The following is a 22,687-nucleotide window of genomic DNA, read 5'->3' on the forward strand; positions in this document are numbered from 1 at the left end:
CTTTGTGACCCAAAATAAACTCCTTTAATCAACTCACCATTTCAGTTTTCTGCGCCACTTCATGGGAGTATTACTTCTGGTTTCCCTTTTAATCCCACGTTTCCCTTCTGAGCCATTTAGGTTTCCCGGACTGACCAACAGTAATCAGCGTTGTTGAAGGTAAGGTGTGAATCTAGAACCTCAGATCTCATGCTCCTTTCCTGTTTATTTTTAAAATTTCAAATAGAAGCCTTTCAAAAATGAAGAAAGCAAATTGAGTCATGGTGATAGCCAAGTAGGGGGGATGCCTTGACAATGGATTTGTGCTATTTTTACATGTTATTTTTGTTGTTGTTGTTTCTAGAATCCATGTGTGCCTCAGGTTCTAATAGTCTGGTGTTAATTTAGTAGGTTAGCCTGCTATACTTCACATCATCTTAAATTGAAATACACTAAGATATTTATTTTATGTTCTGTATCTGAAAATCCCAGTCTCTGGAGGTATTGCCTGTATAATTCTGTGGTTTTTCTGTTCCCAATCTCTCCTTCATTATTTGGGAACCCATGTTTGTCTCTTTTTATATCTTATATACAAGGATCTTAAAACTCCACTCTCCAAATCCCTAGTAATTGGCAGAAAATGATGGGCAAACGTTGACTTTCAACTTTACTGATTTTCTAAACTTTGAGAAATTTGAGGAATTACCTGCTTTATCAACACTCAGCAATTCCTTTCCTTCCTTCCTTCCTTCCTTCCTTCCTTCCTTCCTTCCTTCCTTCCTTCCTTCCTTCCTTCCCTCCCTCCCTTCCTTCCCTCCCTCCCTCCCTCCCTCCCTCCCTCCCTCCCTCCCTCCCTCCCTCCCTCCTTCCTTCCTTCCTTCCTTCCTTCCTTCCTTCCTTCCTTCCTTCCTTCCTTCCTTCCTGTGGGTGGCAAGCCACCCAGGTGCCAAGGCAAGAGACTGAGGGCACAAGCTGTTCCAGTATAATAAAGAAAATATATAGAATAAGAATAGTTATATTAGAAATAGATTATAGATATGATTATATGTGAATATTATTAATCATTAGTTTGTAGCATTACGTTTTATTCCAATATTATAATAATCTTTGTTCTACAATTATAACGTAGGAAAAACCAGGCCATACAGAGACAGGAGCTGAAGGGACATGGTGAGAAGTGATCAGACAAGAGTGTGAGCCCTCTGTTACACCCAGACAGGGCCACTAGAGGGCTCCTTGGTCTAGCGATAACACCAGTGCCTGGAAAGGCACCTGTTACTTAGCAGACTTTGGTCTAGCAGTAGTGCCAGTGCCTGGGAAGGCACCCACTACTTAGCAGACTGGGAAAGGGCGTCTCCCTTTCCCCGGGGGACTTAGGGAAGACTCTGCTCTACCACCTCCTGTGGAAGGCCTGATATCCATCAAGCCTGTCCGTAGCCATCCAGAGGCCTAAAAGTCTCCCTGTGATGCTGTGCTTCAGCGGTCACATTCCTGGTGCACTTTCATGTTCCACCCTGTACACCTGGCTCCACCTTCTAGATAGCAGTAGCAGAATTAGTGAAAGTATTAAAGCCGTTGAGCTTTCTGAAAAATGCATAGAAGAAATAATGATGTAAGCTGTTCCCTTTGTCTCTTTGCCTCGGCTACCAAATAGGGAAGGGCCCCCTGTCTGATGGACACGTGACTCGCATGACGTTACCTATCATTGGAGGTGATTCACACTCCTTACCCTGCCCCCTTGCCTTGTATACAATAAATAACAGCGCAGCCAGGTATTTGGGGCCACTACCGGTCTCTGCGTCTTGGTGGTAGTGGTCCCCCGGGCCCAGCTGTCTTTTCTTCTATATCTTTGTCTTGTGTCTTTATTTCTACGCTCTCTCATCTCCACACATGAAGAGAAAAACCCACAGGCCCAGTAGGGCTGGACCCTATCCCTTCCTTCCTTCCTTCCTTCCTTCCTTCCTTCCTTCCTTCCTTCCTTCCTTCCTTCCTTCCTTCCTTCCTTCCTTCCTTCCTTCTACATTTTGATCAGGATATTAGATATTCTCTTCTGGGAGAATTTTTCTGTTAAATTGGTCTCACAGGAACTCCCTACAGGGAATTTAAACACTGAATGTCAGATGTCTTTCTTAGTTTTATTTCTGTGACTTTAGAGCTCTTACTTTTTCTTTAAACTTTCTAAAATTTCACCAGTGGCACTTCTGATCCAGTCTCACAACTATGGAGTTTTCCAAATTCAACATTTACTGTGGCATCCAAGGCTCTGTTCTATAATTTCCCTCCTTTCGTGGATTGTCCACTAGAATGTAGGAACAGAAGTAGGAATTCATCCTTTCATCCAATACTGTTCTATTCTTGACACAATAACTCCCAAACTCTGTTCTTTCCCCTAGTTCAGCTTCACTGACTGACAACCCTCATCTGGGCTCAGAGTTTATAGCATGGAGTGCAATGGGGACCTTAAGTGTGGCTCCTACTTCTTCAGCAGTAACCTTCCATGCACAATGTAATCTTATAATTCTGTTGCTGTACTTACCAAGTCTTTCTACTCTTTCTTTCAGATATCCTGTTCAAATCAGAATATATGTCATTGATGTCACATAAAATTTCATATCCTTGGATATATTTGAGCATTGTGGTTGCTCTTCTGTTTCTCAGAATAAAAGGTATTTAATTCAGGAAAGGTAATGAGTTCTGAAGCCATTCCTTCTTTACTTGATACCAAGTGTTTGGAGGAGGTTCACACAAAACAGTGTCAACCTCAAAGCATCTCACTGCTGTACTTGCCAAAGAAGGTCTTAATATCTTGAGTTATATCTCAGGATGAGCTAGTGTTCTCCATGTTTATGTGGTTCTCCAGAGCGAAAGTGCTGCTGCTGCCATAGTAGCTGTCACCTCCAAAATCTCCTGATCCTTGCGGAGCCATCATTACTTATTTCTTCTCACTTGGGCCATTTTCTGGAATTTAAATAATAATAGTTTTGAGGCTAGGCACAGTGACTCACGCCTGTAATCACTAGCACTTTGGGAGGCCAAGGCAGGTGGATCACCTGAGATCAGGAGTTCAAGACCAGCCTGGACAACATGGTGAAACTCCGTCTCTACTAAAATACAGAAATTAGCCAGGCATGATGGTGGGTGCCTATAATCCCAGCTACTCAGGAGGATGAGACGGGAGAATCACTTGAACCTGGGAGATGGCGGTTGCAGTGAGCCGAGATCATGCCACTGTACTCCAGCCTGGGCAGCTGAGCGAGACTCTGTCTCAACAACAACAACAACAACAAAAATAATAATAGTTTTGAATATATATATATATATATTTGTTTTTGTTTTTGTTTTTGTTTTTTTGAGACAGAATCTTGCTCTGTAGCCCAGGCTGGAATAGTTTTCTCTTCCACAGGCATCTATGGATTTTCAGACTTATTCCTCAAATTCTCCAGAATATTTTACCTTGATTATAAGAAAAAGAAAAACACATGAACCAATAATCCAATTCTTGGTTCTCCTGAATCTTCTCTCAGCTCCCCTTTGTTTTTCCTATGAAATTAACCTAAACATACACCCCTTGCATCACTAAGGGTGGGAAATGCAGCCTTAATTTCAGGGAGTTGAAAACAGAAGGCAGAGAAGGCATTGGATACATTTGAGAATGGCCCCTCACAGTACTGGATCTTAGAACTTCAGACCATGCAAGATGAGTAACAGAAATGACATGTTATGCCATCAAGTATTCTAGATTTCCTGAGAGAAAGAAACTGTGATACATTCCAGGCTGCTTTGTATAGAGAAGGAGATGGACTAGGAGACTTTGGGAAATAATTTCATCCATAGTGACATAAATATAATTGATAAGACAAGGTGCCTTTTGAGAGTTATCATTAAAATGAAACTCTTCTATAGTTCAGAAAACATAAGCCTAAAAATGAAAATAGAGTTCATCTTGGCTAGTCCTATATAATTCATAAAGACCTGTATAACTTTGAATGAGTATTTATCATGTGCCAGGAAATGTGATAAACAATTTATAGTTAATGTCATCCAAACACCCTATGAGATAGGTTCCATTTATTATCACCATTTTTTGGATGAAGAAATTAGTCATCAGAGTTTTCAGTTAAATTGTTCAAGCTCAAACATGTAGAGCCAGGGCTGAAACTTAGACGTTTCAAATGCGAACACTTTGCTCCAAATGTAGTGATGCTCTTCTCCACTAAGATGTGAGGTATCAACATCATCCTTGCGTACTTTCAGTGATGGGGAGGTCACTAACTCACTCATTAGGCAATTTGACTTATCTGCTCAACAAATGTATGCTGAGCATCTCAGGGATTACGTACTGTTCTAGATATTAACAGTAAAGCAAAAGGAAAAAACAGCTTAAAGTCTTTGTCCTTGTTGAGGTTACTTCTAGTGTGATGTAAGGAAACTCTTCCTTTTAGGACTTTCCTGTTAATAGTTTCTGGTATTTGTGGTTTTAAAAACTCACACACACAAAAACACAGAACCAAAACAAAAGAAAAACTCAAACAGAAAGCATCATGTTCTTTTCTGGATCTTCTTCACCCTAAGCCAAGTATTTATAGTTATTGGTTCTTTGCATAATGTGTCTCAGAATTATACAAGTTTTGTCATTTTCTTCTAGAAATGTTATAAATAAGCAAAAGAATCTTTTAAAAATCTAGTTTGAGGCTTATGCCTGTAATCCTAGCACTTTTGTAGTCTAAAAGGAGCAGATTGCTTGAGTTCAGGAGCTCAAGACCAACCTGGCCAACATAGTGAAACCCCGTCTCTAATAGAAATACAAAAAGTTATCTGGGTGTGGTGATGCATGCCTGTAGTTCCTAGCTAGCTGGGAGGCTGAGGCACGAGAATCGCTTGAACAGAGGAGGTGGAGGTTGCAGTGAGCCAAGTTCGTGCCACTTTACTCCAGCCTGGGTGACAGAGTGAGACTCCGTCTCTAAATAAATAAATAAATAAATATCTAGTTTGATATGGGAAAGCATGGTTTAATAAGGAGAATTGCCCAGACTTGAAATAATCTTTCTCACACCATAGTAAGCTCTCTAGAATATAAGTTTTCAAGCAAAGTTTGAGTGACTAAATAGCAGGAATGCTATAAAGAAGATCCTTCAGTTATACCTTCAGGGCATTACAACTGTGAAATTATTGGGTTCCAAAGCACTTTTGTCCTCTTAGTTAACTCAGAGTTTCCCCAAACTACCATTTTGTTTGTCCTACAAACATCAGACTCATATATGTTATAGTGACCAGGGTCCCATTCTCTCTACATCTTATTTTCATGTTGTGATCAACAAACATACTGCACAGAGTGTGGGAAAGTAGGAAAATACTGTTCTCCAGTACCCTCATCTATCCTAAGCCCAAACAAGTCCTCCCCTCATTCCTGATTCCTGGCTCTATCTCATTCACAATCCTGCTTTTGATGCCTGAGCTGTGACTTAGGTTGAATAGACCTAAATAGACATTACATTGAGACCTTAAAATAATTTCCTTAATCTAGCATGTTTGTTGCTGTTCCAATGTATTCCAAAAGAGCTAGCTTCCTAATTCTCCTTCTCCTTGATCCTTTTTCAGTTGCAGAGAATATAAGGTGTGTTCACCTTGTGTTTCAGTGTCTACCTTTCCTGATGTATATTGGCATTTTGCCTATCTATTTACAATTCAGGAAAAGAGGTAAGTGGTACTAGAAAAATAGAATTTCTCAGTTCATCTCTTCTTAGCCTGGTACCCTCTTTACTTGGATGTATTTAGATAAAGCTGGGCAACTTTCCTAGCAACAACAGAAGGAGTCAGGATTTGGGGACCGCCTTAGAAACTTTAGATGCTGCCCTCTGAACTGTGCAAGTTGCAAAATCTTAGGCTTCTCTGATGACTGCCTGTATTTCCAGCATCACCTGTGGTCACAATTGCTTGCATACCAGGGGAACAGATATATTCCTTGAGGTCTGGCAACCATTTCATCCAAGATTATGGGGTCCAGATGCTCATTTACAAAACACAATTATTTGTGTCACCAAATGTTGGCTCCAAGACAGTGATTAATAACCATTTTTGCATCAGAGATCCCATTTGAAAAATTAATGAGTTCAAAAGGCCAATATTACATGTTTTATTTCCTATTCAGTTTCAAGACTATTGAAAGCCATTAATTGATCATCTTGTGAAATGGTTTGGCTCTGTGTCCCAACTCAAATATCACCTTGAATTGTGATAATCTTTACGTGTGAAGGGCGACACCAGGTAGAGATAATTGAATCATGGGGGAGTTTCCCCCATGCTGTTCTCATGATGGTGAGTGAGTTCTCATGAGATCTGATAGTTTTATAAGGGGCTTCCCCCTTCACTTGGCACTCATTCTCTTTCCTGACACCTTGTGAAGAGGTGCCTTTCACCATAATTGGAACTGTGCATCAATTAAACCTCCTTTTTTTATACATTACTCAGTCTCAGGTATTTCTTCATAGTAGTTTGAGAATGAACTAATACATCTTGCCTATATATTTAGATGTTACTAGAAGTGCAGCTATATTTATATACTTTGTTATGATAGCATCTGAGAATTTAGCAATACTTTTTATTTGTTTGCAGTTACTGGGAGTTATTTACATAAAACAATGACGATCAAAGTAAACACTAAACAAAAGAATCACTTTATTCTTTGCAAGAGCTTTGCCTTCACTCCTAAGACATAACTGGTCCAGATGCTACATAGATAGTCTTTTCAAACCTTTTATATATTTTGAATTTTCCCCAGCATAACCCATTCCATCTATTTGCACCTCAAAGTATAAACCCAAGCCTCAAATCTTAACAAACTAATGAGCCCAAAGGACAAGCCCACCAGGATCAACAAAAGCTGGCAAGAATGTTTAAGAATGTATAAAATAGAATTCTATTTAAATCAGTATGTAATTTCCTAAACTACTCTTTCTGACTACAGTATATATACTGCAATATCTATCTGTCTGTCTATATCCACCAAATATTATTTTCAAGTTATTTTTAAGCAATTGAGAAGACTAAGAAAATATTTTGTGTACTGGAAGAAATCAAAAGATGCAATCAAAACCTTATTTTGACTTTTTTCTTTCTCCCTCCCTCCCTCCCTGCCTCCCCCACCTCTTCCTCTTCCTCTTTCTCCTCCTCTGCTCCTCCTCCTTCTTCCTCCCTCCTCCTTCTCTTCTTCTTCTCCTCCTCCTCCTCTCCTTCTCTCTTCTCCTCCTCTCCTCCTCCTCTCCTCCTCCTCCTCCTCCTCCTCCCTCCTCCTCCTCCTTCTCCTTCCTTCCCTTCCTCTTCTCCTCTCCTTCTCCTTCTCCTTCTCCTTCTTTCTTCTTCTTCTCCTTCTTCTTCTTCTTCTTCTTCTTCTTCTCTTCTTCTTCTTCTTCTTCTTCTTCTTCTTCTTCTTCTTCTTCTTCTTCTTCTCTCTCTCTCTCTCTCTCTCTCTCTCTCTCTCTCTCTCTCTCTCTCTCTCTCTCTCCCCCCCCCCCCCTCTCTCTCTCCATGGGCATCTTCTAAATCCAGGTTGCTTATTTTGTTTTGAAGTCCACATTGGAGTCAAGTGGACAAAGATGATTACCAGAGCCCTCATAAAGGAAGAGTCTAATAAAAATATCCACATATATCTGGGACCCCAAAGAAGTGAACATCAAAATAGTCTGTGTAACAATTCACTAAAAATATATCTCATAGAGCATAATAATAAGAAAAATACCTTTTCTCCATCAGTACCAAACAGTAGAATTTGAAAATAATTCTGCCTTAATCATTCATATACATAAACCCTCCCTTAATGAGATTGTAGCCATTAACTTGGTGAAGATTGGTGAAATTTGAATATATTTTGAAGATAAAGGCAACTGATTAATGTCCTATTAGATATTGAGGTGCAAGAAAACAAAAAGTGTCAAAGATGATTTTAGGTTTTTCAGAAATAGCAACTATGAAATAGAGTTGCTGTTTATTAGATACACAATATAAATATTTTTAATATATTTAAAAAATAAAAGAATGAATTCAAAATAAGAATCAAAGATGAAACTAATAAAAAGATCAAGAATAGTTGAAAGAGATCAACTAGAATGTCTAGGAATTAAATATATAATAATTAAGATTTAAACACAAGGTGGATAAGTAAAACAGGCGACCAGGCACAATTAAAAGAGAACTGGACTGTTGGCACTAGATAAGATAGCGTGAGTACATCCTGCCCTGTCTCTTTAATTGAATATCGCTTTAAAATTGGACAGAATGCATCAAGCAGATATTTGAGGATATTGTAAAGCAAACAGTAGCAATCAGATTAAGGAAGACCAGAAACCAAGGAAATACCAAACCAGCAATGAGTTTGTCATTTTTTCCCTCTGGTATACCCAAGTGATATGGTTTGGCTGTGTCCCCACCCAAATCTCAACTTGAATTCTATCTCCCAGAATTCCCACATATTGTGGGAGGGACCCGGGAGGAGGTAATTGAATCACAGGGGCCAGTCTTTCCTACGCTATTCTTGTGATATTGAATAAGTCTCATGAGGTCTGATGGGTTTATCAGGGGTTTCCGCTTTTCCTTCTTCCCCATTTTCTCTTGCTGCCACCATGTAAGACGTTCCTTTCACCTCCTGCCATGATTCTGAGGCCTCCCCAGCCATGTGGAACTGTAAGTCCAATTAAACCTGTTTTTCTTCCCAGTCTCGGGTATGTCTTTATCAGCAGCATGAAAACGGGCTAATACAGTAAATGGGTATCAGTAGAGTGGGGTATTGCTGAAAAGATACCCCAAAATGTGGAAGAGACTTTGGAACTGTGTAATGGGCAGAGGTTGGAACAGTTTGAAGGACTCAGAGGAAGACAGGAAAATGTGGGAAAGTTTGGAACTCCCTAGAGAATTGTTGAACAGCTTTGCCTAAAATGCTGATAGTGATATGGACAATAAGATCCAAGGCCGGGCGCAGTGGCTCAAGCCTGTAATCCCAGCACTTTGGGAGGCCGAGACGGGCGGATCACGAGGTCAGGAGATCGAGACCATCCGGGCTAACACGGTAAAACCCCGTCTCTACTAAAAAATACAAAAAACTACCCGAGCGAGGTGCCAGGCACCTGTAGTCCCAGCTACTCAGGAGGTTGAGGCAGGAGAATGGCGTAAACCCAGGAGGTGGAGTTGCAGTAAGCTGAATCCCGCCACTGCACTCCAGCCTGGGCAACAGAGCAAGACTCTGTCTCAAAAAAAAAAAAAAAAAAGATCCAGGCTGAGATGGTCTCAGGTGAAGAAGAGGAACTGGTTGGGAACTGACACAAGGGTTACGCTTGTTATGTTTCAGCAAAGAGACTGGTGGCATTTTGCCCCTGCCTGAGAGATTTGTGGAATTTGAACTTGAGAAAGATGATTTAGGGTATCTGACAGAAGAAATTTCTAAGCAGCAAACCATTCAAGAGGTGACTTGAGTAACGTTAAAGGTATTCAGGTTTTTTTTTTTGGAGATTGAATTTCACTCTTGTTGCCCAGGTTGTAGTGGAGTGGCACAATCTTGGCTCACTGCAACCTCCACCTCCTGGGTTCAAGCAATTCTCATGCCTCAGCTTACTCAATAGCTGGGATTACAGGTGTCTGCCACCATGTCCAGCTAATTTTTAAAATATTTTTACTAGAGGCAGGGTTCCACCATGTTGAGCAGGCTGGTCTCAAACTCCTGATCTCAGGTGATCCACCTGCTGTGGCCTCCCAAAGTGTTGGGATCACAGGCTTAAGCCACTGCGCCTGGCCAGGCATTCAGTTTTAAAAGGGAAACAGTGGATAAAAGTTCAGAAAATTTGCAGCCTGACTATGCAATAGAAAAGAAAAACCCATTTTCTGGGGAGAAATTCAAACCAGCTGCACAAATTTGCATAAGTAGCAAGGGGCCTAATGTTAATCCCCAAGACCACAGGGAAAATGTCTCCAGGGCATGTCAGAGATCTTTATGGTAGCCTCTCCCATCACAGGCCTGGAGGCCCAGGAAGAAAAAGTGGTTTTGTGGGCCAGACCCAGGGTCCCTGTGCTGTTTGAAGCCTAGGGACTTGGTGTTCTGTGTCCCAGCTGCTCCAGCCATGGCTGAAAGTGGCCAACATAAAGCTTAGGCTGTGGTTTCAGAGGGTAGAATCCCCCAGCCTTGGCTATTTCCACGTGGTGTTAAGCCTGCAGGTTCACAGAAGTAAAAAATTGAGGTTTGGGAACCTCCACCTAGATTTCAGAAGATGTATGGAAATGCCTGGATGCCCAGACAAACTTTTGCTGCAGGGGTGGGGCCTTCATGGAGAATCTCTCCTACAGCAGTGCAGAAGGGAAATGTGGGATCAGAGGCCCCACAAAGAGTCCCTACTGGGGCACTGACTAGTGGAACTGTGAGAATAGGGCCACCGTCCTTCAGACCCCAGAATGGTAGATCCACTGACAGCTTGTACCATACTCCTGGAAAAGCTTCAAACATTCAGTGCTAGCCCATAAAAGCAGCCAGGAGTGGGGCTGTATCCTGCAAAGCCAAAGAGACAGAGCTTCCCAAGACCATGGGAACCCACTGCTTGCATCAACATGACCTGGATGTGAGATATGAAGTCAAAGGAGGTAAATTCAGAGCTTTAAATTTTGACTGCTCTGCATGGGTTCTGTACTTCTTTGTTCTGGCCAATTTCTCCCATTTGGAATGGCCATATTTACCAAATACCTGTACCCTCATTGTATCTAGGAAGTAACTAGCTTGCTTTTGATTTTACAGGCTCATAGGCAGAAAGGACTTGCCATGCCTGAGATGAGACTTTGGACTGTGGACTTCTGGGTTAATGCTGAAATGAGTTAAAGCTTTGGGGTCTGTTGACAAGGCATGATTGCTTTAGAAATGTGAAGACATGATATTTGGAGAGGCCAGTGGAGGAATGATATGGTTTAGCGGTGTCCCCACCCAAATCTCAACTTGAATTTTATCTCCCAGAATTGCCACACGTTGTGGAAGGAACCCAGTGGGAGGTAATTGAATCATGGGGGCTGGCCTTTCCCATGCTATTCTCGTGATAGTGAATAAGTCTCACTAGAGCTGATGTTTTAACAGGGGTTTCTGCTTTTGCTTCCACTTCATTTTCTCCTGATGCCCCCATGTAAGAAGTGCCTTTCACGTTCCACCATGATTCTGAGGCCTCCCCAGCTATGTGGAACTGTTAGTCCCGTTAAACTTATTTTTCTTGCCAGCTCAGATATGTCTTTATCAGCAGCATGAAAACAGACTAATACACTAAGCCTGGACTCAAAGCACCATGAATCCCAGAAGGTGTCATCAATGCAAACAGTAAAAGCTCCAGGAAAAATCTTCTAGTTAAGATTTCAGAAATGAGAAAGGAATCTCTGGTTTGTGGTGGTAGTGGTAGCATGAAACTAGAAGTGTTTGTGACTCCTAGAAATAGACTTTCCACTTTTCTCAGAAGATCTACGGCAAAAAGAGGGTGGAGAAACCCTAAGTGACTTTGTCTCTCCATGTCCTAGTGCTGCTCAGTCATGGACACAAGTACAGTCACAGGAAGTGTACAGCATAGTGGAGGTATATAAAAACCCAAGATTTCTGGCCTGAAATACCAAATAGACAAGCCCTAGGGAACTAGAAATTACCAGAGAGAGAGCAGAGAGGAAAGAACCTTGGGAAATTGATTCCATAAAGTTGTTTATGAACTCCAGGGTTCATCTCAGAACTTTAAATGTATACATCTGATTAAAAAAATCCCAGCACATAGAAGATATTGAGGACTAAGCTAAGGGAAATATCATTGCCTATAGCACATACACAAGACAAATATGAAAAATACTTTAAAAAATAATTTAGCAATAATTTTTAAATAATTGCTTTCAAAGAGGAATTGAAAAATACATGAAAGGTCAGTGTTCATAGGACTTATAACCCAAACCCAACTGGGTCAGGTGTCCACGAAAACAAAAATATTAACATGCCCCATAAGATTTAACAAGAATCTGAGATTTATAACATCATATTCAAAATATCCAGAAGACAATCCAAAACTACTCAGTATGTGAAGAATCAGGAAAATCTCAGCATGCATGGGTAAGAACAATAGGGAGCAACACTGAGATTACATAGATGTTAAAATTATCAAAGAATTTAAAACTGCTACTATAAAAATATCCAAGAAGTAATGGCAAGCACTCTGAAACAAATGGGAAATGAAGCTTCAGCAAAAAAATAGAAAATATACAGAAGAACCACCTAGAAATCCTAGCGCTAAAAGCTACAATAGTTTTTTTTTTTTAAATTATCACAGTATAGGCTCAATAGCAGAATTGAGATGACAGAGAAAATATTCAATGTTCTTGAGAGATAGATGCATAGAACTTATTCAATGTGAAGACCAATGAGAAAAAAGAATAAAAAAAGAGTAGAGTTTCAGGGACCTGTAGGACAATAGCAATAGAATGAAACTTGTGTCCTGGGAGTTTCAGTACAAAATATAAAGAGTTAAGCACAGTAAAGATATTTGAAGAAATCGAAAACTTCACAAATTTGTCAGAAGACATAACCTACACATTCAAAAAGTACAGTGAACCCCCAAATAGAAATCTAGGGAAATCCATGGCCATACCATAACAATCAAATGATTCCAAAGGTAAAGCCATAGAAAAATTATTAAAAACATCCAGAGAAAATGGATGCATTACTTATGAGGGAAAACAATAGTACAAACAACTGTGGAATTCTAATCCAAATCCATCCATGGTGTCAGAAGGAAGTGACTTTTTTCTACGCTGAAAGTAAAGAACTGCCAAACCATAATTTTATGTCCAGTGAAAATATACTTAAATAATGAAAGTTAGTAAAAACATTTTAAGGAGAAAGAAAATCTTGGATAATTCTTTACCAGCAGAACTGCTTCAAAGCACTGCAGTTCTTCAGAAGGGAGATAACAGCAGAAGGAAATGTGGTCATTAGGAGTTAAGGAAGACAAATCATAACTATTGAAGTAAATCTATTACAATATTCCTTTCCTCTTGAGTTCTTTAACATATTTGATGATGAAAAGCCAAAAAAATAACATTATCCGATTGAATTTTTAATTTATGTATATATACTTGTAATATATAAAACAACTACAACATAAGTAGAAATGATAAAGAGCTCTATTGTAGTGATAAAATGGTGTTTCTCAGTAGATTATGAAAAGTTGAGCATGTATAATTTAATTCCTAGTGTAATCAAAATGATACAAATTGATAGAGTCAAAACCAAAAAAGATAAATAAATTAAAATGTGATTTTTAAAAAGTTCCTCTAAAATGCAGGAAAGAGTAAACAGGTATGACAAACAGGAAAAATAGAGAAATTAAGTAATAAAATGGTAATAATTACTTAAATATAAATTCTCTAGTTTTGTCAATTATTCCTTTACAGTTTGAAGTCATGATATTAAGTTGATATACCATTGAAGTGGATAAGCTTTACTGGCAAAAGAAAACATTAATTATTATGTGTGTCTAGTAATGCTTTCTTGTCTTACCATCTATTTTGCCAATAGTAGTATGGCTACTTTTTGTTTTCTTGCATCTCACTATCAACAGGACATTAATCAGTTTCCTTTATCTTCAAAATATATTCAAATTTTACCAATTTTCACCAAGTTAATGGCTACAATCTTGATTTATATTTGTATTGTACATATTTTCTTTTTATTTAGCTTAAAATATTTTATATTTAAATTTTTCTGCATATTTATGATTTTGTGCATCTCTTGGAAAAGGATATAATTAGATTTAAATTTTTAATCTATTCTATTTTATAATTATTGCCTCTTAAATGAATCATTTATACTTTTAGCTTATTGATGTTTCAAATTTCTAACATCATTTTGTGCTTATCTGACCCTCCTGTTTTATATACATATTTCTATTTTTCTTCATTTTCATTGTATTGTGTTTTAAACATTGCATTTTCTGTTTGTAATTTTAATTATTCCATCTGTTTTTACTTATAACGACATATAATTTATACAGCGTTTTTTTCCCCCACTATTTAAGTGGTTCATTTAGAAATTTCAACGTGTGTGTACTTACTATCAAGTCTAAATTTAATTAATACCTGAATTAGTCCGTTCTCACGCTGCTGTAAAGATACTACTAGAGTCTGAGTAATTTATAAGCAAAGGAGGTTCAATCGACTGGTAGTTCTGCATGGCTGGGGAGACCTCAGGAAACTTCCAATCATAGCGGAAGGGGAAGCAGGCATGTCTTAAATGACAGCAGGTGAGAGAGAGCACATGAGAGAGCAGGGAAAACTACCATTTCTAAAACTCGTGAGAATTCACTCACTATCATGAGAACAGCATGGGGGAAACCACCCCCATAATCCAATCACTTCCCTCTCTTCTACACATGGGGATTATGATTCAAGATAAGATTTGGGTGAGAACAAAAAGCCTAAGCATATCAATATCTTAAACACTCTCAGAAGATAAAAAGATCTTGGAATAGTTTAGTAACATGTAGTTCCATCAGGACATATGCTATGATCGCTGAAGATTTTAATTCTATGTTATTTAAACCTCATAGAACATTATTTTAATTATTGTTTTATATAGCATTGCTTGTTTATACTTATCTATAGTTTACAACTTTTTTGACTTCTATTTTTTCTTGCATATCAGACTTAACAAATACTATCACACTATCTGATAGCGTTTGTCTCACATTTATTTCAATGGCTACAGAATTTTAGTTTGAAGATTTTTTCCAGTGCATTGAACATATTATTTCACTATTGTGACTTCCACTGTTTCTATTCTATTGAGAAGTCTGCTTTTAGTCTAATTGGCGCTTCTGAATGTGAACTTTCTTTTTCTCTGGCTGCTCAAAAGAGTTTTTAGTGTGTGTGTGAGCACATGCCCATGTACATGCCTTTGTGGAATTCTTTTTATTTTTTAATAATAAGGATTAATTGGGCTCCCTGATTTTCTACATTAGTGTTTTTTGTCAGGTCTCAAAAAATCTCAGCTACCATTGTTTTAAATACAGCCATGTGTTGCTTAACAATGGGATACATTCTGAGAAATATTTATGTAGCCAATTGCATCATTATGTAAATACCATGTAGCATATTTACACAAACCTAAATGGTATTGCATACTACACACCTAAGCTATAAGGTATAGCCTATTATCCTAGGCTAAAAACCAGACCAGCATGCTACTGTACTGAATGCTATAGGCAATTGTAACACAATGGTAAGTATTTATGTATCTAAACATATCTAAACATAGAAAAGGGACAGTGAATATATGGTATAAAGGATAAAATATGGTACATCTGTACAGGGCGCTTATTATGAATAGAGCTTGCAGGACTGGAAGTTGCTTTGGGTGAGTAACTGAATGAGTAGTGAGTGAATGAGAAGGCTTAGGACATTTCTGTACACTCTTGTAGGCTTTATAAACACTGTACACTTAGCCTACACTAAATTTACTTTATTTGGTAATAGATTAACCTTAGCTTATTGTGACTTATTTACTTGTAAACTTAAAAATTTCTTAACTTTTTGACTGTTTTGTAATAACAGCTTAAGATACAAATGTACAATCATACAAAAATGTTTTCTTTCTTGATGTCATTATTCTATAAGCTTTTCCTAATAAAACAATTAAAAAAATTTTTTTTTGTTAAAAACTAAGATACAAATACACACCTTAACCTAGGCCTACTCAGGGTCAGGATCATCACTATCACCATTTTCTACTTCCATATTTTGTCCCCCTGGAAGATCTTCAAGGGCAATAGCACATATGGACCTGTCACCTCCTATGATAAGGATGTTTTCTCTTCTGTGATAATTCCTGAAGGACCTGCTGGAGGCTCTTCTTAAAGGAGGTGTCTCTGCAGAAGCATCCATTGTGGTTTGCTTGATTTTTTTCTTTTTTTCATTATAGATTTGCTTGTAAGCAGATAATGTACCACAGACATTCCTGCTCATTAATGCAATCCTTTCAGTATTGGGGTTCATATTTTCAAATATTTTAAGGAGCTTGTTGATGTCTGCAAAAGCTTCTGCTAAACCATTCACTCTGGATTTCCTGAGAAGTTCTTCTTTTTCTTCTCCTGCAGTTTCCTTGTCTCTTTTTTGTTCCTCAGCTATGCATTCTTGTTACAGTTCCAACAGCTCATTAATTAATTCCTCAGGATGACATCACTAGATGAAAGAAAATTTTCAGCTCCATTATAATCTTATGAGACCACTGTGATATATATGGTTCACTGTTAACCAAAACGTCATTATGTGGCACATAACTGTACTTCCTTTTCTCCTTTATTTAATTTGTCTTCTTTTTAACTTTAGATTCTGTCAATCAGAACTTTCTACTCCATTCTCTCTGTCTCTTAACTTCTCTCCTTTATTTTTGACTTTTTCTCTCCATGTTTATGCCTTCCAGTTTATTATCAAGTTTAGTAATCAATTCCTAAATATGAGTGATTTTTGTGGTACCCACTCTGAATTCTTAACTTCAGACATTATGTTTCAATATCATCAATTTTATTTACTACTTTTTCAAAGTACCTCTTCTCAAGTTACCTTTAATAATTTTTGTTCTGCAGATATTTCTTAGCTTGTCTCATCCAATTTTTAAATATAATATGTACAGGTGGTATTTTTTGGACCCTGTTTCATCTTTGAAATATCTAAAATTGTTTTGTAACTGTTTTCTGATTTCCTCTGGATGTTGTCTTTGTAGCTCTAAATCACTTAACAGATGTTTAATAAGAGATTACTATATACCAAACACATTTCTAAATACTGGGGATTCAACAGTGAACATCACAATGTTCTGCATTAATGAAATCAAAAGTATCATCTGTAACTTTATTATTGGTCCTTCTAGAGTTTGAGCCCTATGACAACCTTTTAAATATTTGAGTTTAGTAATCATGGCACCTTCTTTATCATCTTTTGTCCATTTGTTCCTTATGATTGACTTTGACCTCCTCCAATATTATGATCATCCTGTGTACTTTGTATATTAAAATTTCCTCTTCTGCCACTGAGCTACAATTAAAAATAATTTGTTTTATCCAACTGTTCAGAGCCTCCTTATGACATTTTCAGACACTTTGCCTCTACGTTTCTTCAACAAAAGTGTAAAAATAAATGAGAGCGTATTTTCAGTTTCCTGTGGATTAATGAGTAGAGATGACTTCTCACAGATTGTATTCATGGTTCAACCCAAATTGCACATATAGGCTCAACCAACCTACATACTCTATGACATCATAAAACCTTGGATAAGCCCAGAAAAAACAAGTAAATGAACCTACTCAACCTCCTTTTACCTTTATTAAGTGGGCTTCTACATATCTGGATTCTTAATTTGTGAATATTTTCAAGTCTTTATTTCTTTATAATGAATTGTTTGCATTTTTTCTTTCTCTTTTTTTCAGTCTCTGTTTCAGATGATCTGTTCTTATTGTATAGTATTTGGACAGATGATTTATGCATAATCTTGGGTATTCTAATGTTATTCTTCACCCTACTCATTTTTGTTCTACTTTATACTCTGAAAGGTAAGTGAAGCAGCAAGGGTGGGAGCTCCAAGGAAGTATATCCTGTACTTTTATCTGAATCTCTTGAAGGATTAGCTTTCACTCTGAAATATCTGTTAAAGGCTCAAATAACTCTGAAAAAATAGTGGCTTGGGTTATTCACGTTTTCCCTTATTTCAGCAAACTGACAGGAGCATTTTATGACTTACCTACACCTTGCTAATTGCTCATTTCACTATACTGCAAATCTCCCTTTACTTATAAAGAACATGTGTGAGAATCGGCTTTCACCAACTACTTTTAAGAATCAGTGGCACCAGATGACATGATTGTATATTTAGAAAACCCCATCACCTCAGCCCAAAATCTCCTTAAGCTGATAGGGAACTTCAGCAAAGTCTCAGGATACAAAATTAATGTGCAAAAATCACAAGCATTCTTATACACCAGTAACAGACAAACAGAGAGCCAAATCATGAATGAACTTCCATTCACAATTGCTTCAAAGAGAATAAAATACCTAGGAATCCAACTTACAAGGGATGTAAAGAACCTCTTCAAGGAGAACTACAAACCACTGCTCAGTGAAATAAGAGGACACAAACAAATGGAAGAACATACCATGCTCATGGAGAGGAAGAATCAATATTGTGAAAATGGCCATACTGCCCAAGGTATGATTCAATGCCTAGATTCAATGCCATCCCCATCAAGCTACCAATGACTTTCTTCACAAAATTGGAAAAAACTGCTTTAAATTTCATATGGAAGCAAAAAAGAGCCCGCATTGCCAAGACAATCCTAAGTCAAAAGAACAAAGCTGGAGTCATCACGCTACCTGACTTCAAACTATACTACAAGGCTACAGTAACCAAAACAGCATGGTACTGGTACCAAAACGGAGATATAGACCAATGGAACAGAACAGAGCCCTCAGAAATAATACCACACATCAACAGCTATCTGATCTTTGACAAACCTGACAAAAACAAGAAATGGGGAAAGGATTCCCTATTTAATAAATGGTGCTGGGATAATTGGCTAGCCATAAGTAGAAAGCTGAAACTGGATCCTTTCCTTACTCCTTATACAAAAATTAATTCAAGATGGATTAGAGACTTAAATGTTAGACTTAAAACCATAAAAACCCTAGAAGAAAACCTAGGGAATACCATTCAGGACATAGGCATGGGCAAGGACTTCACGTCTAAAACACAAAAAGCAACGGCAACAAAAGCCAAAATTGACAAATGGGATCTAATTAAACTAAAGAGCTTCTGCACAGCAAAAGAAAATATCATCAGAGTGAACAGGCAATCTACAGAATGGGAGAAAATTTTTGCAATCTACTCATCTGACAAAGGGCTAATATCCAGAACCTACAAAGAACTCAAACAAATTTATGAGAAAAAGAAACCCCATCAAAAAGTGGGCAAAAGATATGAACAGACATTTCTCAAAAGAAGACATGCATACAGCCAACAGATACATGAAAAAATGCTCATCATCACTGGCCATCAGAGAAATGCAAATCAAAACCACAGAGATACCATCTCACACCAGTTAGAATGGCAATCATTAAAAAGTCAGGAAACAGCAGGTGGTGGAGAGGATGTGGAGAAACAGGAACACTTTTATACGGTTGATGGGATTGTAAACTGGTTCAACCATTGTGGAAGACAGTATGGCGATTCCTCAAGGATCTAGAACTAGAAATGCCATATGACCCAGCCATCCCATTACTGGGTATATACCCAAAGGATTATAAATCATGCTGCTATAAAGGCACATGCACATGTATGTTTACTGCAGTACTATTCACAATAGCAAAGACTTGGAATCAACCCAAATGTTCATCAGTGACAGACTGGATTAAGAAAATGTGGCACATATACACCATGGAATACTATGCAGCCATAAAAAGGATGAGTTTTTGTCCTTTGTAGGGACATGGATGTAGCTAGAAACCATCATTCTCAGCAAACTATCGCAAGAACAGAAAACCAAACACTGCATGTTCTCACTCATAGGTGGGAATTGAACAATGAGATCACTTGGACTCTGGTAGGGGAACATCACACACCGGGGCCTATTATGGGGAGGGGAGATGGGGGAAGGATGGCATTGGGAGTTACACCTGATGTAAATGATGAGTTGATGGGTGCTGATGAGTTGATGGGTGCAGCACACCAACATGGCACAAGTATACATATGTAACAAACCTGCATTTTATGCACATGTACCCTAGAACTTAAAGTATAATAATAATAATAATAAAAATCAGTGGCACCAGAAAAAGACCCCAGTTCAGTCACACCTTGCTGTTGACCAATTGATTGTTGAACGTTTACTGTAGATCCACAGGAAAGGTTCTCCTTGACATCTCCACTCAACTCTTCCTTCAACTAAAGTTGTGACATGGTAAAGAAGGTACATGTGCAGGGAGGGGCAGCCCACCATTCAAACTGTGAGCAATTCCCATGTAAGAGCTACATGTCAGCCAACTACAAGAAAAAGTTGAGGGAACAGCAAGTCTGTGCTCACACCGAAGCAGGTTTATTTCATACCCTTCTTGTCATGGCTCCAAAACCTGAATTAGTTATGCAGTCATCTTACTTTGTACTTTCTGGGACTAATAAATAAATGTAATCTCTTTAGGGATCTGGGGACTATACAATGAGAAAAAATGGAGACCACATCTAAACTTCTTGCTACTTGCATTACAATTAAAGAAATTATTTTCTTAATCCAATTGTGTTCTGTCTGGAAAATGTAGATTTTGATCTTGATTTTTGTTGTGTTGGAGACGCCAGTGAGTATAGTTGTGGCCTCTGTGTACACTCCTTCTCCATCTTAATTAAATAGATTTAAAATCAATATGCCATCAATAACACTGATTGCTTCCTTAACAGATTTTGTACAACTATGGACATCAGGGTTCTCATCTGAAACAGAGGAGGCTTGAAGACAGTAGAACCAGTGATGTAAAACATTGAAGAAAAAGCATTTGGATCAAAAGTCTATACTTTTGAGTGAAGTCAAATAATTACCAATGTATAGGAAGAAAATAGAAATTTAAAGATTCTCAATATATCTTCGTTGCAAGTTTACATGAGAATTACCTAATTCAAATGTAATTGCATCAAAATTAGGATCTCAATCTAAAGAATATCTAATATGTAGAAAAGTAATAGCAAATAAACAAATGTATCATAAAATCTAAATATTTCCCTGAAATAAAGTAAATATATGAAAATCAGAAGTGTAAATGACTAAAATCTCTGGTTTTTAAATTGAGACTAAAATGGGATAAAATAACAAAATAAAAGATGTTTGGTTTTCAGGACATATGCTTAAAACTTAACGAGAGGGAAAGGTGGAGCAAGGTGGTTGAATAGAAGCCTTCAGCAATTGTACTCCGTGTAGGAACACCAAATTGAAGAACTATCTACTCAGAAAAGTACTTTCATAAGAACCAAAAATCAAGTGAGTGATCAGAGTAACTGGTTTTAACATCATATTCAGGAAAGAGGCACTGAAGAGTGTAGAAAAGACAGTCTTGAACTGCCTGCACATCCTTCCCCCATTGCCTAGCAATGGTCATGCGGCATTGAGAGAGAATCTGTGTGCTTAAAGGAGGGAGAGCACAGTGACTGTGCTATTTTGTATTGGAACTCAGTGCTTTCCTGACAGAGTGGAAAGCAACACAGGGCAGAATTCAGCTGGTGCCCAGAACCCAAGGAGGGAACATTTAGACCAGTCCCAGCCAGAGGCAAATTATTCATCTCAGTAGCTGGAACCTGAGTTCTGGCAAGTCCTAATACCATGGGCTTAAGAGCCCTTGAAAGACTATCTCAGTTACAAGGGCTGCAGTTCCTGGGAAAGTCCTCGTGCTGTGCAGGGCTTGGAGCCAGTGGACTTGGGGTATAAGTGACTTAGTGAGACACCAGCCGGATGGCCAAGGGAGTGCATGTGTGACTTCTCCTCCAAAGACAAGCAGTGAAGCTCATAATTCCAGGAGACACTCTTTCCTTCTACTTAAGGAGAGGAGGTGGGGGAGTAAAGAGAACTTTGTGTTACAACTTAGATACCAGCTTAGTCACAGTAGAACAGGGCATCAGGCAGGGTTCTGAGGTCCCCCTTTCATCCTGTATCCCTTGAACAACCTTTATAAACACTCTGGGCTGGAAGGGCACTTCCTACCTTAAAGGGAAGAACCCCATCCTAGGAGGATTCACCACCTGCTAACTAAAGAGCCTTTGGTCCCTGAGTAATTTGTAGTGGCAGCCAGATAGTACTTGTCACAGGCCTTGGTAAAGACTTAGAGCCATACTGGCTTCAGGTGTGACCCAGAACATTCCCAACTGTGGTGGCTACAGGGAGAGACCCCTTCTGTTTGAGAAAAGGAAAGTTGAGGGGACTTTGTCTTGCAGCTTGGGTACTAGCTGGGCTTTGGGGGTCTCCAATTCCAGGACTTGGCTTTTGGATGGCATTTCTGCACCTGCCCTGGGCCAAAGGGGAGCCCACTCCCCTTAAGGGAGACACTCAAGACTTGCAGCAATTGACACAAGCTGACTGAAAAGCCCTTGGGTCTTGAGTGAGCACAGACAGTAGCCAGACAGTACTTGCCACAGACCTGGGGTGGTGGTCGCCATGGGGAGAGACTCCTCTGCTTGAGAAAAGGTGAGGGAAAAGTGGGAAGGATTTTGTCTTGTGGCATAAGTGCCAGCTCAGCTGCAACAGCATAGAGCACCAGGTCAATTCCTAAGGTTTCTGACTCCAGGCCCTGGCTCCCAGATAACATCTCTGGACCCATGTGGGAATAAGGGAAACTTGCTGCCCCGAAGGGAAGAATGCAAGCATGGATGAATTTGCCAATTGCTGATTATAGAGTCCTTGGACCTTCGGTAAACATAGCCAGTAGCCAGCCAGTGGTCACTGCAGGCCTTGGGTGACAGCCAGTACTGTGCTGGCTTCAGGCCTGATGCAGCATAGCCCCAGTAGTGGTAGCCACAGTGGTGCTTGTGTCACTCCTCCCTCAGCAACAGGCAGCTCAACAAGGAGATAGACTGTTTGGGGGAAAGTAAGGGGAGAGAACAAGAATCTTTGCTTGGTAATTCAGGAAATTCTCCCAGATCTTA

The 22,687-nt window shown here is 38.8% G+C and overlaps 2 protein-coding genes across 5 annotated transcripts in view; one reads left to right on the forward strand and one right to left on the reverse strand.

The window, feature by feature from the left end:
• The window catches only part of LOC126961605 (putative selection and upkeep of intraepithelial T-cells protein 1 homolog), a 206,622-nt gene that overhangs the window by 174,292 nt on the left and 9,643 nt on the right, over positions 1-22,687 (forward strand). For 3 of the 4 annotated variants that reach the window (XM_050802143.1, XM_050802145.1, XM_050802153.1), the window contains 4 exons: positions 2,541-2,645; positions 5,578-5,676; positions 17,445-17,567; positions 20,459-20,736. In XM_050802143.1, coding sequence (XP_050658100.1) covers positions 2,541-2,645; positions 5,578-5,676; positions 17,445-17,567; positions 20,459-20,511 — 380 coding nt within the window. In that variant the 3' untranslated portion in view covers positions 20,512-20,736. Of the gene's footprint in view, positions 1-2,540; positions 2,646-5,577; positions 5,677-17,444; positions 17,568-20,458; positions 20,737-22,687 lie in introns of those variants that run through there. The other variant, XM_050802162.1, reaches the window with a different exon arrangement.
• The window catches only part of LOC126961625 (selection and upkeep of intraepithelial T-cells protein 1), a 196,394-nt gene that overhangs the window by 84,590 nt on the left and 89,117 nt on the right, over positions 1-22,687 (reverse strand). The window lies entirely within an intron of this gene.

This window comes from Macaca thibetana, chromosome 1, assembly GCF_024542745.1.
Source record: "Macaca thibetana thibetana isolate TM-01 chromosome 1, ASM2454274v1, whole genome shotgun sequence".
Taxonomy (NCBI): domain Eukaryota; kingdom Metazoa; phylum Chordata; class Mammalia; order Primates; family Cercopithecidae; genus Macaca; species Macaca thibetana.